Source organism: Talpa occidentalis, unplaced genomic scaffold (genome assembly GCF_014898055.3).
Source record: "Talpa occidentalis isolate TD23 unplaced genomic scaffold, MPIMG_talOcc4v2.1 talOcc4.2, whole genome shotgun sequence".
NCBI classification, from domain to species: Eukaryota; Metazoa; Chordata; class Mammalia; order Eulipotyphla; family Talpidae; genus Talpa; species Talpa occidentalis.
In genome coordinates this window covers 1,161,577-1,186,053 of record NW_023602073.1, presented here as the reverse complement: position 1 = coordinate 1,186,053, position 24,477 = coordinate 1,161,577, and the positions used below count along the sequence as shown (strand labels likewise).

Sequence of the window (24,477 nt, the reverse complement as noted above, 5' to 3'; positions counted from 1 at the left end):
ATGGCGGCGGCCGCGGAGCTGGCGCTGCTGGCGAGGTCGCTGGGGCTGCGCGGGGGGCGCGAGTACGGCGCGCGGGGCGAGCGCCAGGTGAGCGCGCCGGGGCGGGCGCGCCGGGGCTGGGGGGCCGGACGGGGCGGGGCGGGGCGGGCGTCAGGGCGCCCACGTGCGCGCCCGGGCCGGTCGGCGCCTCCGCGTGGTGCGCGGCCTCGCGGGGGAGGCACCTGCTCCTGCGGCCTCAGGTGCCCGGGAGGAGGCGTCGCCCGGAGCCCGCGGCTTGAGGGGGCGCGGCCTCCGGAGTGGCACCCGGCTCTCAGGGAGGTGGCGTCACACTGCGAGCCCCGCGGTCTCGGGAGGGGGTGTTCCCAGGCGGCCGCCGGGGGAATTGGCGTCTCCCGTTCTGAGAAGGAGCCCAGGGGACTGGAGGCTCCAGGGGGCTCCGTGGGGCGTTGGTGCCGTCTTCCATCGACACCCCTTCGGGGGCTAAGGGCCTGGGGAGCCGGTGGTGAGGGCCGACCCTCTCCCTCGGGACGCTCTGGGGCCCTGGAGCAACCTGGCAGCTACCTTCATGGCGCCGGGTGACGTGTCCCTTTGAAGCCAGGGAGCTGAGAAGGTGAGAATCTTCAAGATCCAGGAAGGCGTTTTGAGGTCTGGAGATTGAGTTCAGCTGCCAAGTGGGGAAAGAGGCGGAGGTCTGGCGACCCGATTGCTTGGCACAGTGTGTGTTACAGAGGCGGTGGTTTGTCCTGGAGGACAGTGGGTGCGAAGACAAAGGACATACCTTTTTGCCCCTGTAAGCTTTTCCCCATGACTCTCACTTTTTGTTCATTTTCTCATCTTCATTGGGGCCAAGTGACAGTCTTACAAGTCAGTGAAAGTGCAGCCTGGAAGGGGTGAAATGTGGGCTTGTCAAGTCTCTTATCAAATAGCAAATTGTCTCTTTAATTTACACATAAGTTGTATATTTTCCCCTCTTTCATTTGTATATCACTTAGTGCCTTAGGACCCAATCCTAGTGTTTGGGAAAACTTGTAGGGTTTAGCCCTAACTAGGACATACTTCGTGATTTGCATTTTAAATGGATCTGAAGCCCTTTTTTCCCCCTTCTTAAGATTCCAGTTCTTCAAACAAACTCTGGCCCGAGTCTAACTGGCTTGGCGACCATCGCGGCTCATCTGGTCAAACAGGCCAACAAAGAGCACCTGCTGGGGAGCACTGCGGAGGAAAAGGCCATAGTTCAGCAATGGCTGGAGTACAGAGTGACTCGAGTGGACGGCCACCCCAGCAAAGAGGACATGCGCACTCTGTTGAAGGTACAGGGGCTGCCCAATCTTTGTAGGGTGAGATCCCAGCGTCTCTCCCTGGGATCAGTAGCCGGAGCTGTGGCCTCTTCTCTGGTGTCCTCCTGCTTTGGGCAGTTTGGCTTGTGGGGTGCCTCCGCTTGCAGCAGGCGTGCCCCTGCCAGCCTGTCAGGTCTCAGCTCAGACACCCCTTCCTAGAAACGTCTTCTTCTAGCTTCAGCCTGAGGCAGTTCCTGGATCCCTGGGCTTGTCTGCCCTGGCTCTCTGCAGAGCCTGGATCCTGGCCGGCCTTGTGGGCTGGCTTTCTGCTGTGGTTGCTGTCTCCTCTGGCCTGAGTGATCTCGCCTTCCTTAAAGGCAGGGCTGAGTCAAGGGATTGTAATCCGGAAGACCCACCTCCCCCCTTATGGCTTACTGCTCTCAGAGTTGTTTTCCTCCAAAGAAGTCAAATGAGAATAACAGAGTCTGTTGGAATAAAATGTAACACCAAGTATGGTTCTGGAGTCACTGAGAATGAAAACAGTCAAATAAAGTTAATTTTGCTAATTTATTTAATAAAAATAAAGCAGACTTTTTTTTTTTTTTTTAAATTAAAGAAAGACTTAAAACCTGAAGAGGCTTTAGGGCCTCAGAGTCAACTGGACACCCACCTGGTGCCTTTGGTCCTGGTTTTACAGTGGGAGTCATGTGACTTCTGGTCAAGTCTCCCATCACCTGGGGAGCTGCTGTCCAAGTCTTCCTTTTTCCTCCTTTTTTTTTTTTTTTTAAGAGTTATTTATTTATTTATAAAGCACTGGGGTACAGGCCAGAGTGGGGGAGGGTGAGAGGATTCACCAGAGCCAGAGCCGGGAGCAGAACAGGCAGAAGGACCTAAGTACACTGCTGAGGGGAGCAGTGGGTGTGGCAGGAGAGGTCTGCGCGCCATGTGGGACCCTTGCCTGTGGCCGGGGAGCAGCCGGGGATTGAACTGGTGCTGCAGAGGCTGCGGGCAGCTTCACAGCCCAGCGCTCAACCTCTGCGCCACCGGGGAGGCCCTTTTCCTCTATTTTTTGAGGTAATGTTCATTTCCAACACTGTCCAGGATCCAGGTGGACAGTTTCTCACCTGGGCCCCGTCCCTACCACCTGCCCCCATCTCACACGCCAGTCACCCTCCACCTAGTCCCTCCCCATCCCTGCTTCTGGACATCGTTATTCTGTTATCAGAGTCCAAGGGTTTGTTTCTGGTTTTGTTTGATTGCTTTCCTCCCCTTTATTCCTCCCCACAAACAAGTGAAGTCATACATCTTTCTCCTTTGCACTGACTTCACTTAGCACAGACCCCTGGGGCTCTGTCCACATCCTTGCAGACAGCAAGAGCTCCTCCTTCGTAGTGCTGTGTAGCTTTCCACTGGGTGACTAGGCCTCATCCTCTCCTCACCCACCCGTGGTCAGCTCTTGGGCTTTTCCCGCATCCCAGCTGCTGTGAACACTGTTGGTGGGACTGTCAAGTGGAGGAGCAGCTGTCGGTGTGGTGACTCCTCAAAAGAAAATAGAGTTACCATTCTGGGAACACCCCAAAAGAATTCAGACTGGGTCTCCAGGGCCCTGTGTTCATATGCTGTATTATAGCAATATTACTCAGAACGGCTATGAGGCAGAAGCTACCCACACACCAATGCGTAAACAAAACACCGTCTGTCCCTGCAGTGGAATATTACACAGCCTTAAAAAGGAAGGGCAAGGCCTCCCTGGTGGCACAGGTGGTTGAATGACACACTCTGAAGCTGTCTGCAGCCTCTGCAGCGCAGGTTCAATCCTGGCTGGCTGGGGAGAAACCCATATGGCGCAGCAGACCTCGCCTGTCTCGCCCGCTGCTCCCCTCAGCAGTGCATTTCAGTCTGCCTGTTCTGCTCCCCACTCTCTCTGGGGAATCCTCTCACCCCGCACACCTCTGGCCTGTACCCCAGTTCTTGTATAAATAAATCTTTAAAAAAAAAAAACTAAAAAAAATTAATAGTAAATTTCTTTTAAAAAAAAATAAAGGAAGAGGCATTGTGTTACCTGCTCAACACCAATGGATCTTAAGGACGTTGCACCGAAACAAGCCAGTCACAAAAGGACAAATCCTGTAGGATCCCACTTATTTAAGTAGCATGAGGTTCCCGGAGCAAATTCATAGAGACAGAAATTAGGAAGGCGTGCTCCTAGGGAGGAGAAGGTGGAGGTTTGTTTGGTAGGTGTACAGTTTCAGCTTTGCAAGGTGAAAATTTCTGAAGATCAGCTGCACAAAAACATTAATCCAAACACATTCTTAATTATACACATGTGGTTAAGGTAGTAAATTTGGTTACTTATATCCTCCGACATTTAAAATGCACATGTGTAAAAATGCAGCAGACCGGTAATTTGTAATTCTCTCGGGAGACGGAAATTGTTGACCTTTTTCTATTTTAATAGAAAAGACGAATCCAACATGAATATGATTTACAAAATGGTCCCCGCAAGATAAACAATGGAGGCTTTGAAATGATCATAGACGGCATTCTGAATACCATTTTCTAATGGTTTCCCGTTTCCTTCAAATTGAACAAGACTAATAATGTTCACGCTGATTTTAGAGCGGAGTGATTGGCACATGACTTTGCGCTCTCCTGTTAAGCTAACTCTGTCCGTGTTTTTCATTATTTCGCTTTTAATAACCTGGTGTTTTAAGTCAGATGATGGCGGCTAGCTTTATTGTTGCCGAGTTGTTTTTGTTTTTTAATTATTTGTTTTTTTCCTAGGATCTTAATTCTTACCTCGAAGACAAAGTCTACCTTGCGGGACATAACTTCACCTTAGCAGACATCCTCCTGTACTATGGACTCCATCGCTTCATGGTGAGGGTCTGAATCATCATTGGCTCTTTTATGCAAAGGTCAGGATGATTATTTCCATGTGTTGTGAATTTAAATCAAATTTCTCTAACAAACGGGCTACTTTTTCTTGAGGCACTTGGTGCAGAAGTTCCTGTGTATGTTCATGTGATGGGGTGGCAGCCTATTGCTGGCCCTGCTATGTCCCCCTTCCTGCTTCTCCTGGGCTTCACAGCAGCTCCTCCCTCCCCACCCACACCCCCCCTTGGGCCTGGTCACCCTCCCCTGCCCCAGCATGTAACCCTACACCCTTGGGGGGCTTCACTTCAGCCCCCGTGTTCTGGATACTGTCCTGCCTCTTCATTTCTTACTCCCCATGAACTCCGCCCCCTGATTGCTCTTAAGTAAATGTGAATGCAGTGGCTGATGCCCATGTTAATAAATAACCCAGCCCTCACTAACAGTGCCCTAAAATGCTGGAGCTCTGAGGACCCTCCCTGGTCATGGCCAGTCAGCCTGGCTCACGTGTGCCCCCTGGTGGCTGACCTGGGGCCCGTCTGGCACAAGGTTGGTGTCTTGTGTTTGCTGAACTGCGGTGCATTGGTCTGTGACCTAGAAAGTCACTTGCATGTCCTCTCGGATCTGTGTCAGTATTTACTAGTGGTTGAGCTTTTTAAAAACCTCACATTTTCTTTTGACGTTGGTGGCCAAGTTTGCGTGTGGTAAAGACTGGGGCAAAGAGCCAGAGGCATTTCACCTTCTGAGATGCGGACTGATTGCCCGGTCGTGGAGGCTGCAGAGCTGTCCCCCGGAGTGCGGGATGATGAGATTCTGACGTGAGAGACCACGTTTTCTCTTTTAGTGAAAAAGGAACTTTTGCATAAACAGCGGCATTCTTGACTGGTTTTCATGACTGTTAATCTTTTACCTCCACACTGTGGACATGCTGAATTGTGGGTGTGACGGGTGTGTGACACAGGAGCGTGTGACACTCTTCTGTGTCGCTGCAGCCCCTCAAACAAGATGGGTGTGCCTGTGTGAGTCGTCATGGATGTGACTAAGTGGGACTTTCACTGCCAGTCACTGCAGGGAGCTGGCCTGGCAGAGACAAGGCTCGAGACCACACTCTCTCTAGATCACCTTACAGTAGATGTGAAACGGGCATTCGAGCTGGCCAGAAACACCTCTTGAGAAAATGCAGCATGCCTGCCTTTCCCTGTTTGTTGCTAGTGTTGACAGTTGGCGTTCTGTGTTGGCTATGGCACAGTTCTTGAGAGAGGGGGTGTTTGGGGCGCCCGCCTGGAGTTGGCGTGAGGTAATGGGCGTGGATGGGTCTCCCTCGGCTTTCCGCGGCCCAGTCTCTGGGTGCTCCCGAGCAGGTGCCGGGAGCCCTGTGCCTGCTGCACATTAAGGGCGGCTTCTTGGCACAGCACAAGGGAGAGGGCTGGCTCTTTGGAAGCCCCTGGACTCTGCCTGCCCTGCGGGCTGAAGCAGTCACTAGAGTGAGCTGCACTGCTACTCCCTACCCTCACATCCCCCCAGAGTCCCATGGAAAGGAGCTGTGGTCCCCACACCCGACCAGTCCCCCAGGATGGGTGTGTCTGATTACCTAGTGGCCCCTTGTCACTCCCTCGATGCCTTTGTTTGTATAGGTGAGTTTTCTTTAAACCTTGGAGAAAAGATCTTCTCTTAGCTTCTCGGCAGCTACTCTCTACTTTTCTCCTGCTTCCCTCCCAGTAAACTGAAAGACAAACTCTTCCCAGTCGGGGTCATTTTGCAGAGCCGGGCCATCTCCCTGGCACGCAGGCAGCTCTCGGTGGGAACCTGGACGCGTCCAGCAGGGGTGGCCGGCGTGGCTGAGTCTCACACCTCCCTCAGCAAGGACTGGCCGCTGGGTCTGGTTCCAGCTGTCTCCCGTGGCAGCGGCCTGAGTCACTAGTGTTGTATGTGTTTCTTCTCCGCACAGGTCGAGCTCTCAGTTCAAGAGAAGGAGCAGTACCTGAACGTGTCGCGCTGGTTCTGCCACATCCAGCACTACCCTGGCGTCCGGCAGCACCTGGCCCGCGTGGTCTTCATCAAGAGCCGGCTGTACGCCCAGCCCCGCTAGCCTGGTCTCTGCCGCCGCGGCGCATCTGCCTGGAGCTGGCGGTGCCCTCTCCTGGCCCTCTGCCCGTCAAACTCCGTAGATTTTTTTTTTTCCCCCTCAGTATGAGCTTGTGTCTGGACATTTTATCTGTTCCTTAGTTGAAAGTCTCCCGATATTCTCACTGCTGTGAGCGCTTGAGTTGAGCTCAGGTTATAAATTAGCTTCCTCTGATAGGTGCAGTGTGACTCTAAAGTTGTAAATCTGACTTCCTCCCACCATGACGGGCTCCCTGCTGGACCCTCGCTCTGTGACTGCACGTCCCCTTGTTTGTGGGTGTTTATAGTTCGTGAAGAACCGTAATCAGTTCCGCCGGGACACGGAGACAGATGCGTGTGTCTCCAGGTATTTATGTGAGCCAGTAAATGTGCTCGAGAAAGTCCTTGCTGCTTCTTTCCTTTCCTCCTGCAGGTGAAACTGAGCGGTAGAGCCGGCCCAGTTAAGCCAGAATTTGACATGTTCCCCAAGTTGGCGGTTGGGTTTGTTGTTGGGCTCATTGAATTACTCGGTGGCTGAAGACGAAAGGGGAATTCCTGCGCACCCACTGGCTTTGGATTTGACGACTCGATTTATCTGAACCACAAGCCGCTGGCGGGTCGCCCCACGGTGGGACAGGACGCGTGAGGGGCGGACTCCTCTGCCTCTCATCTGCTGCCTTCACTCACACCGGCTGGGCCCATTACTGAGAGCTGAGATCGGCTGTTTCCAGATAAGAAACATCGAGCCTTTGCAACTCTCTTGTTGATGGTCGAGGTGCTGAAAATGAGTCTGCGCCTGGAGTTAGAGTCTGTTCTGTGGAAGGAACAGCGGGCAGGCTCACATCCTCTGTCACCTGAAGCCCGCTGGCCAAGCAGGTTTTCTTAACTTGTGAAAACCCTGATGACGCCCCAGAGGTGGCAGGATGCGGGAGCCGGTATACTTGGAGAAGCTCAGCAACACGTGGTCCCTCCCTCTGCCCCGTTACCACTGAGCCAACGACTTCTCGGCCAGGTATGTCAGCATGTCGTAAGGGACCAAGGCGGCCGTCACAGGGTGGGTTTGCCCATGAGAGTATTTAAATTTTTAGAAAGAGGCTTTGAATTGGAAATGGAGGTGCTATGTTTCCTGCCCCCGCTTTGGACTGGCTTCTGGGATTAGGGGTGGAGCCGAGTGGCCAGTTGATGCTCAGTGACACGGAAGGCAGGTGGGCTCGGGGGTGCTTGCTTCTCTGGCTTTGACTGGCCCCCAAGAACTGATGGAGCTTGGAGGAGACACTTGGGAGTGCCTGCGAGGCTGATAGGGCAGCCCCTGTCTTGATCTGTGCTTTGCTTTCTCCACTTCTATCCCAGCTCTCAGGGGCCTGCCTGCTCCCTTTCTTGCTGCTCCCCTCCATAGGTCCCTCTGACCTGTGGCAAGCTTGCAGGCCTTAGCAGATCTGTAAAGCTGTAAAGCTTAGAGGAAGTTTGACACACTTTAGTGGTAGAGTGAGGATTCCCTCTCCTATGGCTCTGGGCCTTGGCTGGGTTCGCCGCGCGGGCAGGTTAATGCTGACGCCAGCCCAGCAGGAAGGAGACGGGATGTGATTTGCACCGATGTTTTTCTTGTTGGAGCCACATCCCTGCAGACTCTGCCTTCATTCCCCCTGCTGCTGGAGACTGATTCCCGCTGTTATCTCGGCTCGCAAAGCTCATCTTTCCCTTACAAGAAAGGTCAAAGGGAGGCAAAGAGGAGGGAAGGGTCCGGAGGCCTGGAGGCCTGGCCATCCTGGCTGCTACAGGAGTTTATCAGGCAGCCTGGAACAGCGCCTCAAGCTTTTCAGCTTTCCTCTCCGTGGGGAGGAGGAAAGCTTTGCCTCTTTTCCAGCCTGGCGAGCTAATTGGATGCTCGCTCAGTCTCTGTGCCACTTCCCGGAGGCTGGGTCCCCAGGGCGAGCGGCGGGCTGGCTGGTGGCTCCCTGGGTGTCGTCTGTCCTTGCCGTCCCAAAGTTGGATGACTGTGCTCCCTAACAGCATCTGCTTGAGAAATTCATGCCCGCTGGGCCTGTCTGTCCAAGTTAGGCTTGAAATAAAGTAGCCGCACAGGTCATTGGCCAGATAGAGCTGCAGATAGAGCTGCCCCAGCACAGACACAGACACAGCCACCTGCCTGCCAGCACCAGGCTGCTGCGGCGCCATCCCTGAGCCCATCTGCTCAGGTGACGAGGGCTGTCCTTCCTGCACTGCCCCCTTCCTCCTGACCTGCCAGACAGACAGACGCAGAGGGACACACCGACACACATGCACACCCAGAGGTGCAAACACGCAAGGACAGATACACAGACAATAAAAATTTTTAAATGCATGAATACGCACAAGACGTACGTATATACACATGTGCATGCACACGTATTCTAAAGGCCCTGAGAGACTTTTGCCCTCGGGTTGGCTTCCAGCCCTGCAGGTCCTGCCACCTCTCAGATGTGGCCTGAGCTGGCTCTTGGGCAGGAGGTCTCTGGAGGGGAGCCTGGTCCAGGGGGCGGGGTTGGTTTGGGGAATGGGCTGCAGATGTGGTGACGCGGCAGGAACTGCCTGAGCTGGTCAACCCACCGTCTGCAGGCCGGTCTGAGTCCTTGAGCTGGGCGGACCACTGTCCACACTGGCAGGAGCTTGTGGCCCACAGAGGCCCCTGCATTCACCCCAAAATGGGTGCTTTTGCTTTCTGCACAGCTGACTCAGTGTGCAGGGTGGGCCTTGTGGTGATGGCCCGACCCTGTCGTGGGCACAGTTCCCTAGGGTGCTGCGTGTCTCCAGGGGTGTCACTGCACCAGAAGCATCTCCAGGGGGACCTGGGACCTAGGGCGGGAAGGCTCCCAGGACTCCTAAGCTGTGCCGCTGATGCCCTGCCCACCGCGTCACACCCCTCCCCACAGATCCAGCACACAGTGTGCTGCCAAACCTGCGGGCCTGCCCAGCTCTCACCCCAAAAGTCCCTCTCTCCTTCCCCCTCCCTGCCTCCATCAGGTTCTGTCAGGGTGGTTTGTTTTTTTTTTTCCAGGGTTTATTTAAAAAAATTTATTTATGCATACAAGAACTGGTGTACAGGCCAGATGTGCAGGAGGGTGATAGACTAAACCAGAGATAGAGCGGGGAACAGAACAGGCAGACTGACGAAATTCACTGCTGAGGGGGGCAGTGGGGAGACAGGAGAGGTCTGCTGTGCCCAGTGGGGATTGAGCCTGTGCTGCAGAGGCTGCGAAGAGGCTGCGAAGAGCTTCACGGCGTGGCGCTCAACCGCCTGTGCCACCAGAGAGGCCCTCTATCAGGGTTTTTTTTTTTTAACCCTCCTTAAAAAACAGACCCAGGGAGTAAACAGCAATGCCCGTGGTCCAGAGGGAACCTCGCAAAGTGAATTTGGCAAAGCAAAGTAATATAGAACACTCCTCTCCCAAAGATATTTATCTTCCTGTGACGAGCTTATTCCAAGGAATGAATTTCAATTTTGTTCTCAACATGCATGTAATTAAATACTCATTTTTATTTTCTAATTTTCATAAACTTCAATATGGAGCTAGCACAGGATTTACCCTGAAGTGACAACTTTACTTCTACTAAGTAAACATCATTTCCCTGATGCAAAAAAAAAAAAAAAACCCTCAAAAAATAATTAGAAAAATTCACATTAATAACAAAGTGAGGTTTCCGAAGGGGGCAGGGGAGAAAGGGTCAAAAGGGCAGAAGGGATGATGCTGAGGGCAGGGGTTATAAGTCAAAGAAAAAAATAATTTTAAAAAAGAAAAATTCTTTGGGCCTCCCTGGGGGCGCAGGGCTAAGTCTCAGCACTGTGACGCTAACCCACAGCCACTGCAGCATGAGTTCGATTCTCGGCCAGGAGCTACCCACACAGTGCAGCAGACCTCTCCTGTCTCCCTACTGCTCCCCTCAGCAGTGATTTCAGTGGGTCCTCCTGTTCTTCCCACTCTGGTGCATCCTCTCACCCCCTGCACCTATGGCCTAGACCCGCGTGCTTACATGCATAAATAATAAAGATAAATTTAAGAAAAAAGAAAAATCTTTTACAATTCCATGGTGTGGCAGTGACTGATGCTGACTCCGGGGAACGCTCTTGTGCAGAGAGGGCTGCGGAGAACGGGGAGGCCCTTCGTGTGTGCTTCCCGACCGTAGTACTGGGCTGGTCTCCACGCCTGGGGCGCGAGCCGGCCTGTCCACCGGCCGGCGTCCCCAGGCAAAGCAGTAGCTTCAAACCAGGGCCTGGAGCTCGCGGGAGGTCCCAGCTCCTAAATACGGCTCTCCCCGCACGGGTCAGTCCCGAGCAGACACGGCAGCGGGCCCCGCGGGACCCCCGAAGCCCCGGGTGGACGGCGTCCTCCGGCAGCCCTGGGGGCTGCGCGCCTGCGGCCTCGGGGAGCCCCGGCCGGCGGCGGGACGTGCACCCCGCCAAGGCGGACGTCACCTGCAAGCAGGCGTCTTCCTTCCCAGGGAAGTGATGCCGGGCCCGAGAGTTCGGGGCCCCGGGGCGCGCGGGGAGGCGGGCGCTCGGCGGGCCCCGGAAGCCAGCGCGGGCCTGACGCTCCTTCCGCGCCGCGCGGCCTCTGCCCGCACCCAGCATGGCGGCACCGGCTTCCTCTCGCCCCTGCGCCCTTCCCGCACGGCACGCCGGGTAGACTCGCGCCGTCGGATGACGCCAGGCGCGCGCCCGATTTGGCGTGCGCAGGCGCGGCTTCCGCTGAGGGGGGCGTAGTGGCCGGTATGAGCGGCGGCGCCACGGAGGGCCCCGGGGCCGGCGAGGCCGCACCGACCGGCGGCGGCACCAGGAAGCGGGACTCGCTGGGGACGGCGGGCTCGGCGGCGCAGCTCATCATCAAGGGTACGAGGGCCCCGCGCCTCCGCCGGCGGCGCGCAGGGGCGGCCTGTGTCCGCGCGCCTCGGTGACGCCCCCGCCCCGCGCGCCCCGTCACGACGGCCTCCCTCTCCCCCCGCGCGCCCCGTCACGACGGCCGCCCCCTCTCCCCCCGCGCGCCCCGTCACGACGGCCTCCCTCTCCCCCCGCGCGCCCCGTCACGACGGCCGCCCCCTCCCCCCCGCGCGCCCCGTCACGACCGTCACGACGGCGCTCCCTCTCCCCCCCCGCGCGCCCCGTCACGACGGCCGCCCCCTCCCCCCCGCGTGCCCCGTCACGAGGGCCGCCACCCCCCCCCCCGCGCGCGCCCTGTCACGACGGCGCTCCCTCTCCCCTCCGCGTGCCCCCCCCGTCACGACGGCCGCCCCCTCCCCCCCACGCGCGCCCCTTCACGACAGCGCTCCCTCTCCCCCTGCGAGCCCCGTCGGCCGCCCTCTCCCCCACGCGCGCCCCGTCACGACGGCCGCTCCCTTCCCCCCCCGCGCCCCTTCACGACCCTCTCCCCCCGCGCGCCCCGTCACGATGGCGCCCCCTCTACCCCCCCCCCCGCGCGCCCCGTCACGACGGCCTCCCCCTCCCCCCCGCCACGCGCGCCCGCACCACACAGACCCCCCTCGCCACCAGCACGCTCTGCGCCTCGTCCTTGCCCTCGCCCCCCTGCGCTGGTCGTGCCGGCAAAGCGGTGTCTGCGCGGACGCCCCAAGCGGAGCCAGGGTGCGGGAGGCGCCGCCCTCCGGGGCAGCCCCGGCCCCCCCAGAAGTCCCCGGGGCGCCCACTGCGGCTTCTTTTTAGATTTGTTTATGCGTAGAGGGACGGGGGTGCAGGCCAGAGGTGCGGGGTGAGAGGACTCCCCAGAGACAGCGGGGAGCAGAACAGATGGACCCACTGAAACCCACTGCCGAGGGAAGCAGCGGGGAGACAGGAGAGGTCTGCTGCGCCCTGTGGGTAGCTCCCTGGCCGGGGATGGAACTCTCGCTGCAGAGGCTGCGGACAGCTTCACGGTGCTGTGCTCAACCCCTCGCGCCACCAGGGAGGCCCCAGCGACAACATTTTTAAAAACCAAAGTGCACGTAGCAGAATTGATCCTGGCCACTTTGAATGTGTGGGTCGGTGGCGTTAAGTCACACCACTTCCCTGCAGCCACCTCTGGAGCTTGTCTCTGCATTTGACTAGTCTAGATATCTCGGAGAGTGAAATAATGCCGTGTGGGCTCCCTGGGGCAATCTCGAGGTGCATCCAGGCTGCAGTGAGAGTCAGACTCCTTGTTGAAGCTGTGGCACCCTCCGTGTGTGCTGTCGTGTCTCCTACGGGACAATTCTAACAAGAGCACCAGCAGGTGGTTTGCCTTTGTGCAGACATCACAGAGTGATCACACCCCCAGCTGCCGTGCCCGCCACGCCCCTGCCGCGTGAGGCAGCCGTGGGAGCCACAGGCCCTTCTGTAGTCTGTCGCCATCTGAAGCGTCACCGGTGACGGGCGCTTGCATACGGCGTGGACCCACCATCCGTGGATGAACACGTGTATTGCTTCCACCTTTGGTGCTTGTGAATGTGAACATGGGTGTGCGAATACCCATTGGAGCCCCTGCTTTCCATTCCAAGAGACAGGAGTCTGGTGGAAAGCAGTCAGGCCACAGTGGAGTCGCTGGGTCAAGGGAGTGCTAGGTTATGTTCCCCCTCACCACGCTCCTGGCCCCACTTTCTCCACGTCCTTGTCACCACCTGCTGTTTTCTGCTCTCGCGGCAGCCACCCTGGTGGTTTTCTTGAAGGCGTACCTTGTAGCTTTGATTCCCATTGATTCCTGTCTCCCGAATGACTAGTGATGCCGGGTGTGTTTTTTACGTGTGTGGGCCCATGTGTTCGGCTTCCATGGAGGAGGCGCTGTTCAAGTCCTTTGCCATTTGTAGCTAATCCATTCGTTTCTGTCGAGGTTCTGTGTCCTAGACACTAAGCCCTTGGCAGAGGCATAATTTGCAAATATTTTCTCCCGTTCCCAGGCTCCCTTTCACTCCGCCGGGATCCCTTGCTGCAGTGTACTTTTCTTTAAGCAAAAACCATTTGTGAGAAAGTTTTCAAGCTAAACCAGTAATATTGAATCTAACTGGAAGTCTGTTATGGAACCGCCCTTTTCGGGCTAAAAATGTGTTTTCGGCCCTCCTGCTTGGAGATGAGCGACTGTGAGCACGTATTTCTTGAGTTTCGTTACCAGCTCCCAGCGGGAGGGACACGTGATGATTTCAGTGCTTAAGGGTTGGGTCAGAGGGTTTCTGGCCCCAGGTGGGTGTTAGGGGGAGGGGGCCTTCCTGAAGGTTGGGTGTCAGGTCTTGAAGCCTCAAGTGCTAGCAGTTAAGAACAAAGCGGGTGCTTGGACTTAGTTTGGAACCGCATGGTCAACAGCAGAGCCTGAGAGCTGGCAGCCTGGGGCTGACGCGTTGGGGTGACTGAGGCGCCTGGGGGGATTCGGGCTGCCCACGACTTGCCCTCGGGAGGGGATGGGGCTGTCCCGCGTGGTGGGACGCTAACGCACGAGCCGTGTGCCCAGGTGTGGATTTTACATCGGCGCTGGGCAGAGGCAGTCGGGCCGCCTCTCGGTGGAGCTCCTGTGGGTGTGCCTGCACCCGCCTCTCACCAGGGTCCTCACAGGGCGTTTCTCGGGGTCCCCACACCGCGGGGAAGAGCCTCGGCGAGCTGGAGCAGGGCAGAGCCGCTCTGCTTTCGGCTCCCCGCTGCTTTCTCTTCAGTGGCCTGTGGTGTCCTTGTGCTCTTTGTGGGTGACTGGGCCAGTTACATGGCGGATGCGGCGCAATGCATCCGAGGGCCTGTGTGCGGCCGCGCGTGCCCAGGTAGCGCGGGCGGTGGGGGGCGCGTGGGAGGAGGCCAGGCCGGCGCGGGCACAGGAGGAGCCCCGGTAAGTGGGCGGCGTGGCCGGATCCGCGGCCCTGGGCCTGTGTGGTCACGTCGCCCGCCCAGGGCCACCTTCAGCTCCCTGGGTTGGTACCAGCTATGCTTTTGAGGGGGTTCATGCGTGAAAGTGGGAGGCTTGCAGGGGAGCAGTCCCGCAGCTCAGGAGGCTGTGGGGGAACTTTGAGGACACCTGCCGGCTCGCCCCGGGAGAAAGTGTGATGGAGCAGGTGTCCCTGCTGGGCCTGGATGTCGGGAACACACGGGCTGTGGTTGACGCCAGCTGACCTCTGATTTGCAGAAGTCCGTGCCTGTGTCCTGCAAGGGCCGCCGTCCAGGCTGAGGCGGCGTTGTCGGCGATAACTTGCGCCCGTTGTGGGAATCCACAGCACCTGGCTGGGTTCCGAAGGGGCACCCCGGAGCCAGGTGGGCTCTTGAATTGGGGATCAGGAGTGACATCGCGCGCTGGTGCTGTGGGACGGTGAGTGTCATGATCTCAGAGCCCCATAGTCCACCTGCGGCCTCCAGGGACGGGGCCAGCGGGGATGTCCTGCCGTCTGTGGTCTCCCGCCTCAGTGTCCCTCTGCCTTCTGCGTTGGGGGAGGGGGTGTCTGTCCCAGGTTAGAGTATGAACTTGCAGACAACAAAAGGCTCCTTTATCCTTTGCCTCAGAGAGCAGAAGAGGGCCTGCGTGTGGCAGGGCTGGGCTTGGGCTGCATGGTGAGGAGGTCAGTCGTCACCTTGGAACGTCTCCAAACTCAGAATTACTGTCATCTGCTCGTTATAATGTTGTAGTAAAATGAGTTAGTGGCCTCATTCCTATGATAATGTGTAAAGTAACATGTGGTAATCTTTTTTTTTAAAAGATTTATTTGTGCATGTAAGAGTTGGGGTGTAGGCTAGAGGCCGCCGGGGAGCTTGCGTCCGTGTGCGGGTTCCGCCCTCGGGGTGCGTCCTTAGGATGCATCCTGACAAAAGTCATTTAAACGGAGCCTTGAAGTTTGCCCCACTGCTTGTCTACGAAAATCAGAAATTCGAGAGCCTGAGGATACCAGGAATGGGTATGGCAGGCCCCCGTTTCCTCCGGGATTCTCAGGCACGACCTTAAGCTGTGCGGTTAGCCATTGCGAAGGAGAATAAGTCACCCCAGCGCTCACAGCTCGGAACGCTTTCCTCTTTATGACTTTTGACCCGTCAAAAAGCAGCGACCAGGGGAACACTCTCTGCCCATCGCAGCGAACAGTAAAGCCCCGCGTGCCCTGCGGCTCCTCTCTCTGCGGGGCCGGTCTTGGGTTGGCCTTTGTCCTGCGTTTCCTCGGCGTTTGTTGCTCTTGGTGTCTCTGACGGCGACGTCTCTTGCGCGTTGAGAAGGCTCCCGTCGGTGCCTGAGGCCTCTGCAGCCTGCTGCGCGGCGGTGCTCTGGCTGGGGTCCGTCCACGGTGATGCAGCGCGTGCATGCTGCTCTTCACTGCCACGGGGCCCCGATGCAGGCTCTGGCCCTGCCGCCGGCTGCTGCAGCTGTCAGTGTTTGGAGGTGCCCCTGTTGCACTAGGGATTTTCTGCTCTCTGACACGTGGGCACGAATTGGTGGACAGACGTGTCTTCAGCTTTGATTGCTCTCAGAAGCGGCAGTTCCAGACTGGATGGGGAGCCCCCGCCCCGCTGTCCAGCTGGACTCTCCCTTCACCCATCTTGGGGACAGGCGGGAGACCCGCTGCAGACGGTGCTACTGCACCCCATTAACCTCGAGTTTCATTCTCTCTTTTAGATCTTGGAGAAATTCACTCAAGGCTCCTAGATCACAGGCCCATCATTCAAGGTGAAGCCCGTTATTTCGTGAAAGAATTTGAAGTAAGTATTTGAACCTTGGGTGTGCTCGTGTACGAGAGGGAGAGTCTCCGGTTTTAAACTCTGGTTGTGTCTCGTGAATGACCGGGGGCCGTGCCAGGAGCAACATGGGTGGGAGGGCGCGGATGCAGAGCAGACACTTTGGATGGATGCTTCGGGGCCTAATCTGGGGAAATGAGCACCCATAAGCTCAGCTGTCTCGTCTGTGGAGTGAGGTGCAGTGAGTAAGGGGCTGCGGGGACTTGTGGCTCAGGGTCCAGGCCCGTGTGCGCTCACTCGGACACACCCCGAGCACTGGCTCGAGCTCCTGAGCGTCATCTTGGCCACTTTTCTGCCAGGCGCACGCCCAGTGGACGAGTGCCCCAGACGCTACCTCACTGCTCGCTCTGCCGCTGCCTGTGCCTATGTTATCACCCGCGGGGCCCTGTCTGGCCAGCTCCCGCCAGCTCCCTTCCTAGCGCCTTTAATCACATTTGCTGTGGGCAGCAGCGTCCATGCCCTTTCTCTGACCCTGCCATCCCAGCGCCACACCCCGTGGTAGGGCCTCTCATTGCCATGTGCTCTCCCCGTCCCTCCAAGCTTGAGTGGGCCAGGCTCGTTTCAGGGGAGACCCCAGCCAGGCAGGGCATCTGAGCTTGCCACAGGAGACCCTGCCCTCACCCCGAGCACAGCGGGAGCCTGCAGGGCACCTTGGGAGCAGGTGCCTGCCGCTCTCACGCGTCTCCGCAGGGGTCTGCCGCATCCTTCACCAACACCTTCGGAAGGCAGAGTGAGTGCTGGCGCTCACCACCTGTGTCCACTACCGTGTCCTACCCTGTCCCCGGAACCCAGCCCTGCCACACACAGGGCCTTCGGCCCCTTCTCCCCCTGACCCTGCCCTTAGAGCACAGGCCCGGGCCATGACCACTGTCTGCAGGGTCTCGATGCAGGCTGCACCCCTGCACACCATCTCCAGCCACAAGGGGGCACGGGCGGACATGCCAGCTGCCAGGGAAGCAGGCCTGAGCAGCTCTGTCTTGGGGTGAGGGTGGGCACCCTCTGCCTGGCGAACACCAGGCCTAGTGTCCGGGTGGAGATCACGCCCTTCTGCCAGGGATGCTCCATGTGGGAGCAGGGAATGCTCAGTCAGGGCCCAGCCCCCTGCAGACAGACGTCAGCACAGGGGCTTCTGCAGGTTTGTCCAAGGACAGTGGGGTTGGGGAAACGGCGTCTGGAAGCATGTGACAGCAGCTGACTGCGTGTGAAGTCAGGCCAGGCACGTCTCGTTTGCTTTGCAGAGTCGGTGACGACCTCAGCCTTTTTGGGTGTTTTCAGAATTTCTCACCCACTTTTCAACATTGCTTGTGCACGAAGGTTACTCGTTATAGGTTTTGAAGCCTTCCAGGTAATAAAAAACGCCTCCAGGCTGTGCCTTCATTTGTTGCCAGGGCTTAGGAGGAGGCCTGCAAGTGTCAGTGGCCGCAGAGCAGTCACATATGGGTGCAAGCCCAGTACAGTTTCTGAGGACGGCAGACATCACAGGGTCCGAACTTTGCTTTGTTCGTGCAGGAGAAGCGTGGGCTTCGAGAAATGCGCGTGCTCGAGAACCTCAAGCACATGACCCAGGAGACCAGTGAGCAGACCCTGCCCCGGTGCCAAGAGGCCATGGAGCTCAGCCTGCGCCCCCTTCTGCAGACAGGTAAGGATCCATGCCGGGGGCTGCGGGCTTCCAGCATGCTCCCTGGTAGCCTGGGTGTGCCGGAAGAGGAGGCTGCCAGGGAGAAGGTGGTGCCGTGTAGCCCGGGTGTCCACAGCACTGGCCTCAGAGCCAGCCTGTCCACTGTACCTGGGGCCTTCCTTCAGGCAGGCAAATTGGAACAGGTTTCCTTTTTGCCTATTTTTTTAAACAAAATGATTTCATCTGTAAGAGGAGCTGGGCTGTGAAATGAGGCTTTGTTTTCAAAGAGGAAACTCGTGTTCTACCTTTAATGAAAAAATAACCGTTGCGAGTGTTTGCTTGTGATAACGTTTTTCATGAAACAAAAAGTTGTTTTTTTTTTTAAATAAATTTTATTTTTATATTCCCCATACAATTGCAGCACCCTTATTTTGACCCCAATTCCTCCCCTCCCGCCCCCCACCCTCCATAGAGTGTCTCTGGTTCATAGTTTTTTGTTGATTTTGATTTTCACTTTCTTATAGTTATTCTCTTTCCTGGTCCCTTTTTTAAGTTTTCTACATTCCTGCTATGAGTGAGACCATCTGGTATTTTTCTTTTTCTTTCTGGCTTATTTCGCTGAGCATGATCCCTTCCAGCGCCATCCATGTTGCTGCAAATAGCATGTGTTTATCTCAAAAAGTTCTATTTTTTTTTTAAGATTTATTTATTTATACAAGAACTGGGGTACAGTCAGAGGCTCAGGAGGGTGAGAGGATTCACCGGAGACAGAGTCGGGAGCAGAACAGGCAGACGGACTGAAGACTCTGCTGAGGGGAGCAGCGGGCGAGACAGGAGAGGTCTGCTGCGCCATGTGGGAATCTCCCTGGCTGACTGGCAATTGAACCCGTGCTGCAGAGGCTGCGGACAGCTTCACAGCACTGCGCTCAACCTGCTGCACCATCGGGGAGGCCCATCAGACTATTTTAACCTGGAGATATTAGTTGATCAAAAAGGAATATTTACTGAACTTACCAAATTGCTCCATGAAATAAGTGTTGTCTTCGGAGTTCATCTCAGAAGGGGAGGCTGCGAGGAAGGCAGCCGTTCTGGCTCCGTGCTGACCCACCCAGCTCGTCCACAGGTAGGAGGAGGTGCCACAGATGGCGGTGGCTCACGCCCTGGAGACCTTGCCGATGAAGAGTCACCTTCCTGGGGACGGAAAACACCCCCAGCCAGTGACCCCACGGCCAGGAGGCAAGCGGCTGGCGGGCCCAACTGGCGTCAGGCTGGGTCTCCTCCAGGCCTTGCTGCACAGTGCCCGCCGGGCGGGGAGGTGCCAGAACCGCGTCTGGTGTCTGCGCAGGTGGCGGGAAGTCCAAGGGGTACTCTTGCCTAATGTCACCGCCCTGGCCCTGACAGATGTCCTGATGAACGCTGACGCAAACCCCAGGGTACCTGTACCCAGGGCACCCCAGGGCGTCCTGCTTCCCTCCCCACCCGCTGGTGTCGAAATTGGTGGGGTGAGATGTGGTCACGGACAGCGATGTTGGCTGGTGGCCCCGGGAGCTCCTTGGAGGGTCTCAGTAACCCGGAGAGGGCCCTGTGGGGCCCAGGGCACACCCAGAGGCCCCTGTCCTGCCAAGGGAGCTCCACACAGAGGCTAGTATGGCTCCGCACTTAGTGCCCGTCCAGCTGTGGCTCTGTCGTCCGCCCAAGAGCCTGGGCATGACCGTTGGCAGCCTCTCCTGCCAGAAGAGACAGCACTGCGTCTGTGGCTTCGTCAAGAGCTCAGGGCCGGCAGGGCTTTAAAAAGCCCCTGGTTCAGCCGCCGTCCCCAGGGAATTCGCGTCTGCCAACTTGGCGCGTGCACTCACTGCTGGTTCATGTCACTCGCAGACCTGGGAGCCGGGGTGTCCTGCCAGCAGGGTCATGCTGGGCTCTGCCCTGCACTGGGGCAGCGCCCCGCCTGGCTGAAGGTTTTAAAAGCACATTCCTTCAAAAGGACTGAAACTTCTGAAAATGGGTCTTCCATCTAAGATGTGTGTGGGGAGAGGGTGTCGCCGGCACTCCTGACCTCCAGGGGGCGCCACACCCTGTGCTCCTGTACTTCTTTGGCGTTCGTAGTGATCTTCAAGTGCTGAAGCCCCAACGTCCACTGTCAAGTAATAGAGTTTGGAAGTGTGTTCTGAGCCGGTGACGGAGCCCGCTGGGGAGGTGACGGGCTGGCATTCCAGGGCGGCGGGCTGTTAGCCCGCTTCCTTTCGTGTCTCCTGCTGGAGAAGCCGTGATCGGGAGCCTTCAGGACTGAACCCTGGCTTTGAAGGCGCTAAGGTGAACAGCCTGCAAGAGGAGGCAGGTTTCTGAAGATGAGGAGCCGCCAGCACATCCTCGCGGCTGGGGCCGGCATGCTTCCCAAGGAGAAGTCACGGTCCCCCAGAGGGCCCCAGTCCCTGTAGGGGGGGACTTCCTGGGGCAGCAGCTGTGCAGCGGGGGAGGGCGCAGCCCCCTGAAGGGTGTCCCCGCAGTGAGGGAGGCCCATGGGCACAAGCCCCAAACATGCCCCTGAGGGTTGGGCCGGTGGGGCAGGGGTGTAGCCTCCTGACCGCAGTGGGTGGTTCTGGTGTTGAGATTTAATGATTTTAAGCTTAGCAGGATCTCTGCATCCTTCCGGTCTCCCATCAGCTCGGCTGTGTCCGAGCCGTCCTGCTTCCTCTGCAAGTGGGGCAGGCGCCCAGGGCCCGGGGTACCAGCTTGCCTGACACTGGTGCTGCCCTGTGGGGTCTGGCGGGAGGAGGTGTGGACTGCACTGGTCTGGACTGGCAGCAGCCAGGCCGGGGGGACCATCGTGTACGGAGACGGGGCGGTGAGCGAGGAGACTGAGTGGTGGACCTCAGTGCCAGCTGAGTGGGCAGAGCCAGAAGAGGGTCACGTGTGGCGGGGGCACCACCTCTTCAGAGCTCTGTCCATGCCCCAAGCGGCCACCCCCCACACAGCGCCTCCATGTCCACAGCGGCCAGTGGGCCGTGCAGGGCTCCTCTCCCAGCATGCGGGGACTCGGGGGCCCCGAGGGTGACTGTGAGGGTTGGGTTTACAGTAGAAACCACCACTGAAGCGTGAATCTGGTGGTGGTGGCCAGGACGACCCCTGAGCCAGGAGTGCAGGGACGGTGGGCCGGAGATGCTGTGGAAATTCTAGATCCCAGGTCCCGCCTGCAGCAGAGATGTGGTTGGTGCAAATTTGAAGGGGCAGTGAGTGAGTCAGGGCTGCAGGGACACAGTCACGGTCAGCCCGACATGCCCCCGTCTCGGGGTCCTGAGGTGATGCTCACAGCTCTCCAGGCCTCGGCTTCCCTCCCAGAGCTCAGACATGGTGCATCCGGCCTGCACCCTGACATCTTCACAGAGCCTGTTCCCTCGGGCACCCACCGTGAGCAAACAGGATTTGGTTTTGGTGGTGGATTTTGAGATCTGGCGATCCTGGCGTCCCCCAGGTGAGTCTCCCTGGAGCCCGGGCTGCTGATTAAACTTGGCGTCTGTGTCGTTACAGTGCAAGCCGCTGCTGCGTCCGCCAGCCGCCTGCAGCAGAGGGAGCGAGACCGGAGACAGGTGAGCAGGGGCCGGGCGGGGTGGGGCACCATGACTCTGGATCCAAAACACTGGGTTCGCCTTTGATGCTGTCATTTTAAAAGGTTTCCAAATGGCCATGTCACTGAAGGCACTGGTTGCGCCGTCCACGTTTTCGTGACTCAAATTGCAGGCCTCCTGCTTCCTCCTCCACATTTCTCCCTTCTCCCTGAAAGCGTGACTTGTCTCCGGGAGGAGCGAGGAAACCCCCTGTGGTGTGAGCCTTCCTCTGAGCAGGGCGGTGTGTGTCGCGAGGGCACTCGTGGCTGTGGGCCAGCGTGGTCACAGGGTGAGAGTCACCAGCGGGTGGCGCGTGAACGGTCGTGTGCTGAGCCCAGGTGTGGAGCGCAGCCCGGAGGCCCAGGGTCCGTAGTGATTCAGTGTTTCTTTTGGTCTTCGTGGCGTGTTTCGCAGCCTGTCCGCTGCCCTGGCCAGGGAGAGGCCCCTGTCGAGACATGTGGACGCCTGCCCCATGCGCGTGTTGCCGCCTACCCCAGACAGGGACGGCGCAGCCCAGCCCCAGCAGAGTGCCCTGTGCAGTGGGTGGGCGCGGCCCCCTCTGCCCAGCTCTGATGTGGACCCACGTTTCAAGGACAACACGGCAATGGAGCCACAGAGCAGACAGGCGAGCTGAGTGGGCCGGACTAGACTGGACCGCGGGTGGATTTCTATGCTCAGGCCTGCGCTCACCAGGTGCCCGGGAGAAGGGGCTGCGCGGTCTCAGGAGTGAGTGTCTGGAAGGGGAGCCCCAGCTGGTAGGACAAGCTCCTCCTCCGCAGGAGACCCCCGTGCTGCCCGCCTGCTTCCTATGTCATCAGTGCCCATGGGCAGCTTTGCCCATGGGGGCTCACCGCACGCTCGGGGGCTCTGGCAGCCTGTGAGGGCGGCCTCCAGGAGCCCAGCCTGCTGTGAGCTGGGGTTGGGAAGCGCGGCCAGTCCTGCCACCAGACGTGTCCAAACAGAAGCTGCCGTCTCGTGGCCAAAGACAGGGCCTCGTGAAGCGAGGGTGGGCCTTGGCCGGTGGGCTGTGGCGTGGGTCTGCCTCCTGTTTTGCACGGCTGGCGCCTTGCTCGTTTCTTCCCATCTCAGTTGTCAGCATTTGCTTTCTCCTGCGCTGTGACGACCGCTCGCGTGGCGGTGTCTGGCAGGGGGCGAGCTCCGGTGCAGCCGGGCGGACGGGAGTGCCGGCCCAGAAGGGCCCATGTTGAGCGTCTGTGACGGCTTCTGGTGTTCTTTTTTTTTTCCTTTTTTTTTTTTTCAATTTGATGGCTTCACAGTCTCCTTCACGCCCTCTGTCCCCGGCGGTCGGTCTGTGTGGAGGGCGCGGTGCTGTCGGCGTGGGGGTGGGCGCTGCCCCCGTTTTCTGTGCTGATTGTGGGGAAGCAGCTGAGCCCCCGCAGCAGTTTTGCTGGTAAAAGTGGAGGCTGAGGAGAGGTCAGCGGCTGCCGTTGCGGGAGCTGGGTGGGGTCGGAGCAGTCCCTCCCAAGGCTGTTCGAGCACCTTCTTCACCCCCGCCTGAGGCCCGGAGGTCTTGTCTCACGTGACGGCCTTGGCGGCATCCCCAGGGTCTGTGCTCGCGGTCTGCGCTGACTGTGGCCTTGTCGAGGGGGGTTGTGTCAGATGTGGGGATGGAGGGGCCTGTTCCTCTGTCTAGTGGCCTCACTTCAGGGCAGATTGGAATTATTTCAAGAATCTATTGCTAAAATGAATTAAAATTAAAGAACAAAAAACAACCTGGAGGGAATAAGAAGGCGTGGTCCGCCGTTCTGCTGTGAGCCGTCACTCTTACCTGCGGCAGACTCAGCACGGCCACGCTGTCTCCGTGAGCGTCACGGACGGAGGACCCAGCCCCTCCTCGCAAAGCGAGAGGTCTGTGACTCGCTTCGGACCCTGGTGACGGGCTCTCTTGCCCAGTGGAGTGCAGCTGGACGGTCTGTGGCCTGGGGGGCTCCCTTCTGCCTCTGCGCAGCGTGTCCTTGGGGCGCGTCCGAGCAGCACGTCGGCGTTCTCTGCGTGCACGGCGCCAGCCCACGCCAGACACTGTTGTCTGATGCGGCGCCTCGTGGAGGGAGGCTGCTCTGGTGCCTGCGGCAGAGTCCCCGCCAGCAGGGCTGGGGGCTCCTTAGGCTGTGGGCATCTGGGGGCTCCTGATCCCCCCACAGGGAAGATAAAAGTAACATGCGGGATTTTGCGTGACTTGTTCCCCGAGTGTCGTGCGTCAGCAGCCCCTCCCCGTGGTTACCCCTGTGGCCTGGGCCAGGGCCACCACCACGGCCGCCTGACCGTGGGTCCCCTTGCACTCGCTGGAACCGCTTCACTGGAAAAGCCTGTTCCTGAGGAGTCTCAGGTCAGATTGGAAGAAAAAGCTTTTGTAGTGGGATTTGGCTTTTTGTTGGTTTTGTGAGAAAGCCCCCGACCTGCGCATTTAAAGCTCCCTCTGGGAAGCCTGGATTCATACTTGACAATGGAAAAGGCGCAGAGCTGGATGTCACAGAGGCTCCGGCTGGGTGGTCGTGCAGCCCGGCGGCCGAGTCACATGAGCAGACAGTCGCGCTCCCGCCCTTAGGCCCTCAGTGTGTGGAGCGGAGGGGCGTGGTGTCACGGCCGGGCTGCTGGCGCTACCGTGCAGACCACTACTGGGCGTGCCTTGATGGGTGCCCAGGGACTGGAGGGGACTCCACCCCGCGGTGCCTGGGGCTGGGGTACCTGGCTTCGCCCTGCCCTGCACCCTGGCGCAGAGGAGGGCAGCCCAGGGCCACGTGCAAGTAGAGGCTGCGTCCTCCTCCTGGGGTGGCCGCGTGGCTTTGCGTGCTGGGGGCTGTCCCGGCACCACCCCTGTTCCCGCGTGCCCGTCCTGAGGCTCTGCGTCAGAATCTGGTCCAGGTCCCCATGAGGCGAGGCACCCGAGGACGCTGCGCACTGAGGACGCTGACGGGTGTCCCGCTGACCCGTGCCTTCTCCACTCACCTGCTTGCGTCCTCGGGGCTGCGCGCAAGGAAAGGACATTGGTCCTCACACAGGACGGGGAATCGGGAGCACAGGTGTCCGCACGGGCCTGCGTGTTCATGGCTTCCTGGAAAAGCGCTTCTGAGCTCTTTCCCCGGGAGAGTAGCGTGTGGCTCTGTTTACTGCCTGACTCACTTGCTGTGAGGCGTGTGTCTGGGTTTTTTGTAGTGGGGCTGCTTTGGGCTATGTTCTTTAATTTTGAAAATTACTTGAGGGCGATGGGATTCGCGTGAAAGAGAGGTGTAGAAGTGCGCTTGGCTCTTCCCTTTGTCAGCACGGGCCCTGGCATTTTGCAGTTCAGGGAGGGAG

The 24,477-nt window shown here is 58.4% G+C and overlaps 2 protein-coding genes across 12 annotated transcripts in view; both read left to right on the top strand.

Annotated features, from left to right (window-relative positions):
• Positions 1 to 15,856, top strand: EEF1E1 (eukaryotic translation elongation factor 1 epsilon 1). The gene is made up of 5 exons (XM_037518847.2): positions 1 to 87; positions 1,110 to 1,310; positions 4,062 to 4,157; positions 6,100 to 7,266; positions 15,821 to 15,856. Exons 1-4 carry the CDS (start codon positions 1 to 3, stop codon positions 6,238 to 6,240), a joined length of 525 nt encoding a protein of 174 aa, XP_037374744.1. The 3' UTR covers positions 6,241 to 7,266; positions 15,821 to 15,856.
• Positions 11,001 to 24,477, top strand: part of BLOC1S5 (biogenesis of lysosomal organelles complex 1 subunit 5) — a 35,012-nt gene continuing 21,535 nt past the window's right edge. For all 11 annotated transcript variants that reach the window (XR_008552938.1, XR_005126494.2, XR_008552937.1 and 8 more), the window contains exons 1-4: positions 11,001 to 11,118; positions 15,821 to 15,903; positions 17,449 to 17,578; positions 21,086 to 21,144. Coding sequence is in view for 1 of the 11 variants with exons in the window: in XM_037518846.1 (XP_037374743.1) it covers positions 11,001 to 11,118; positions 15,821 to 15,903; positions 17,449 to 17,578; positions 21,086 to 21,144 (390 nt within the window). In the remaining 10 variants the exon portion in view is untranslated. The remainder of the gene's footprint in view (positions 11,119 to 15,820; positions 15,904 to 17,448; positions 17,579 to 21,085; positions 21,145 to 24,477) is intronic.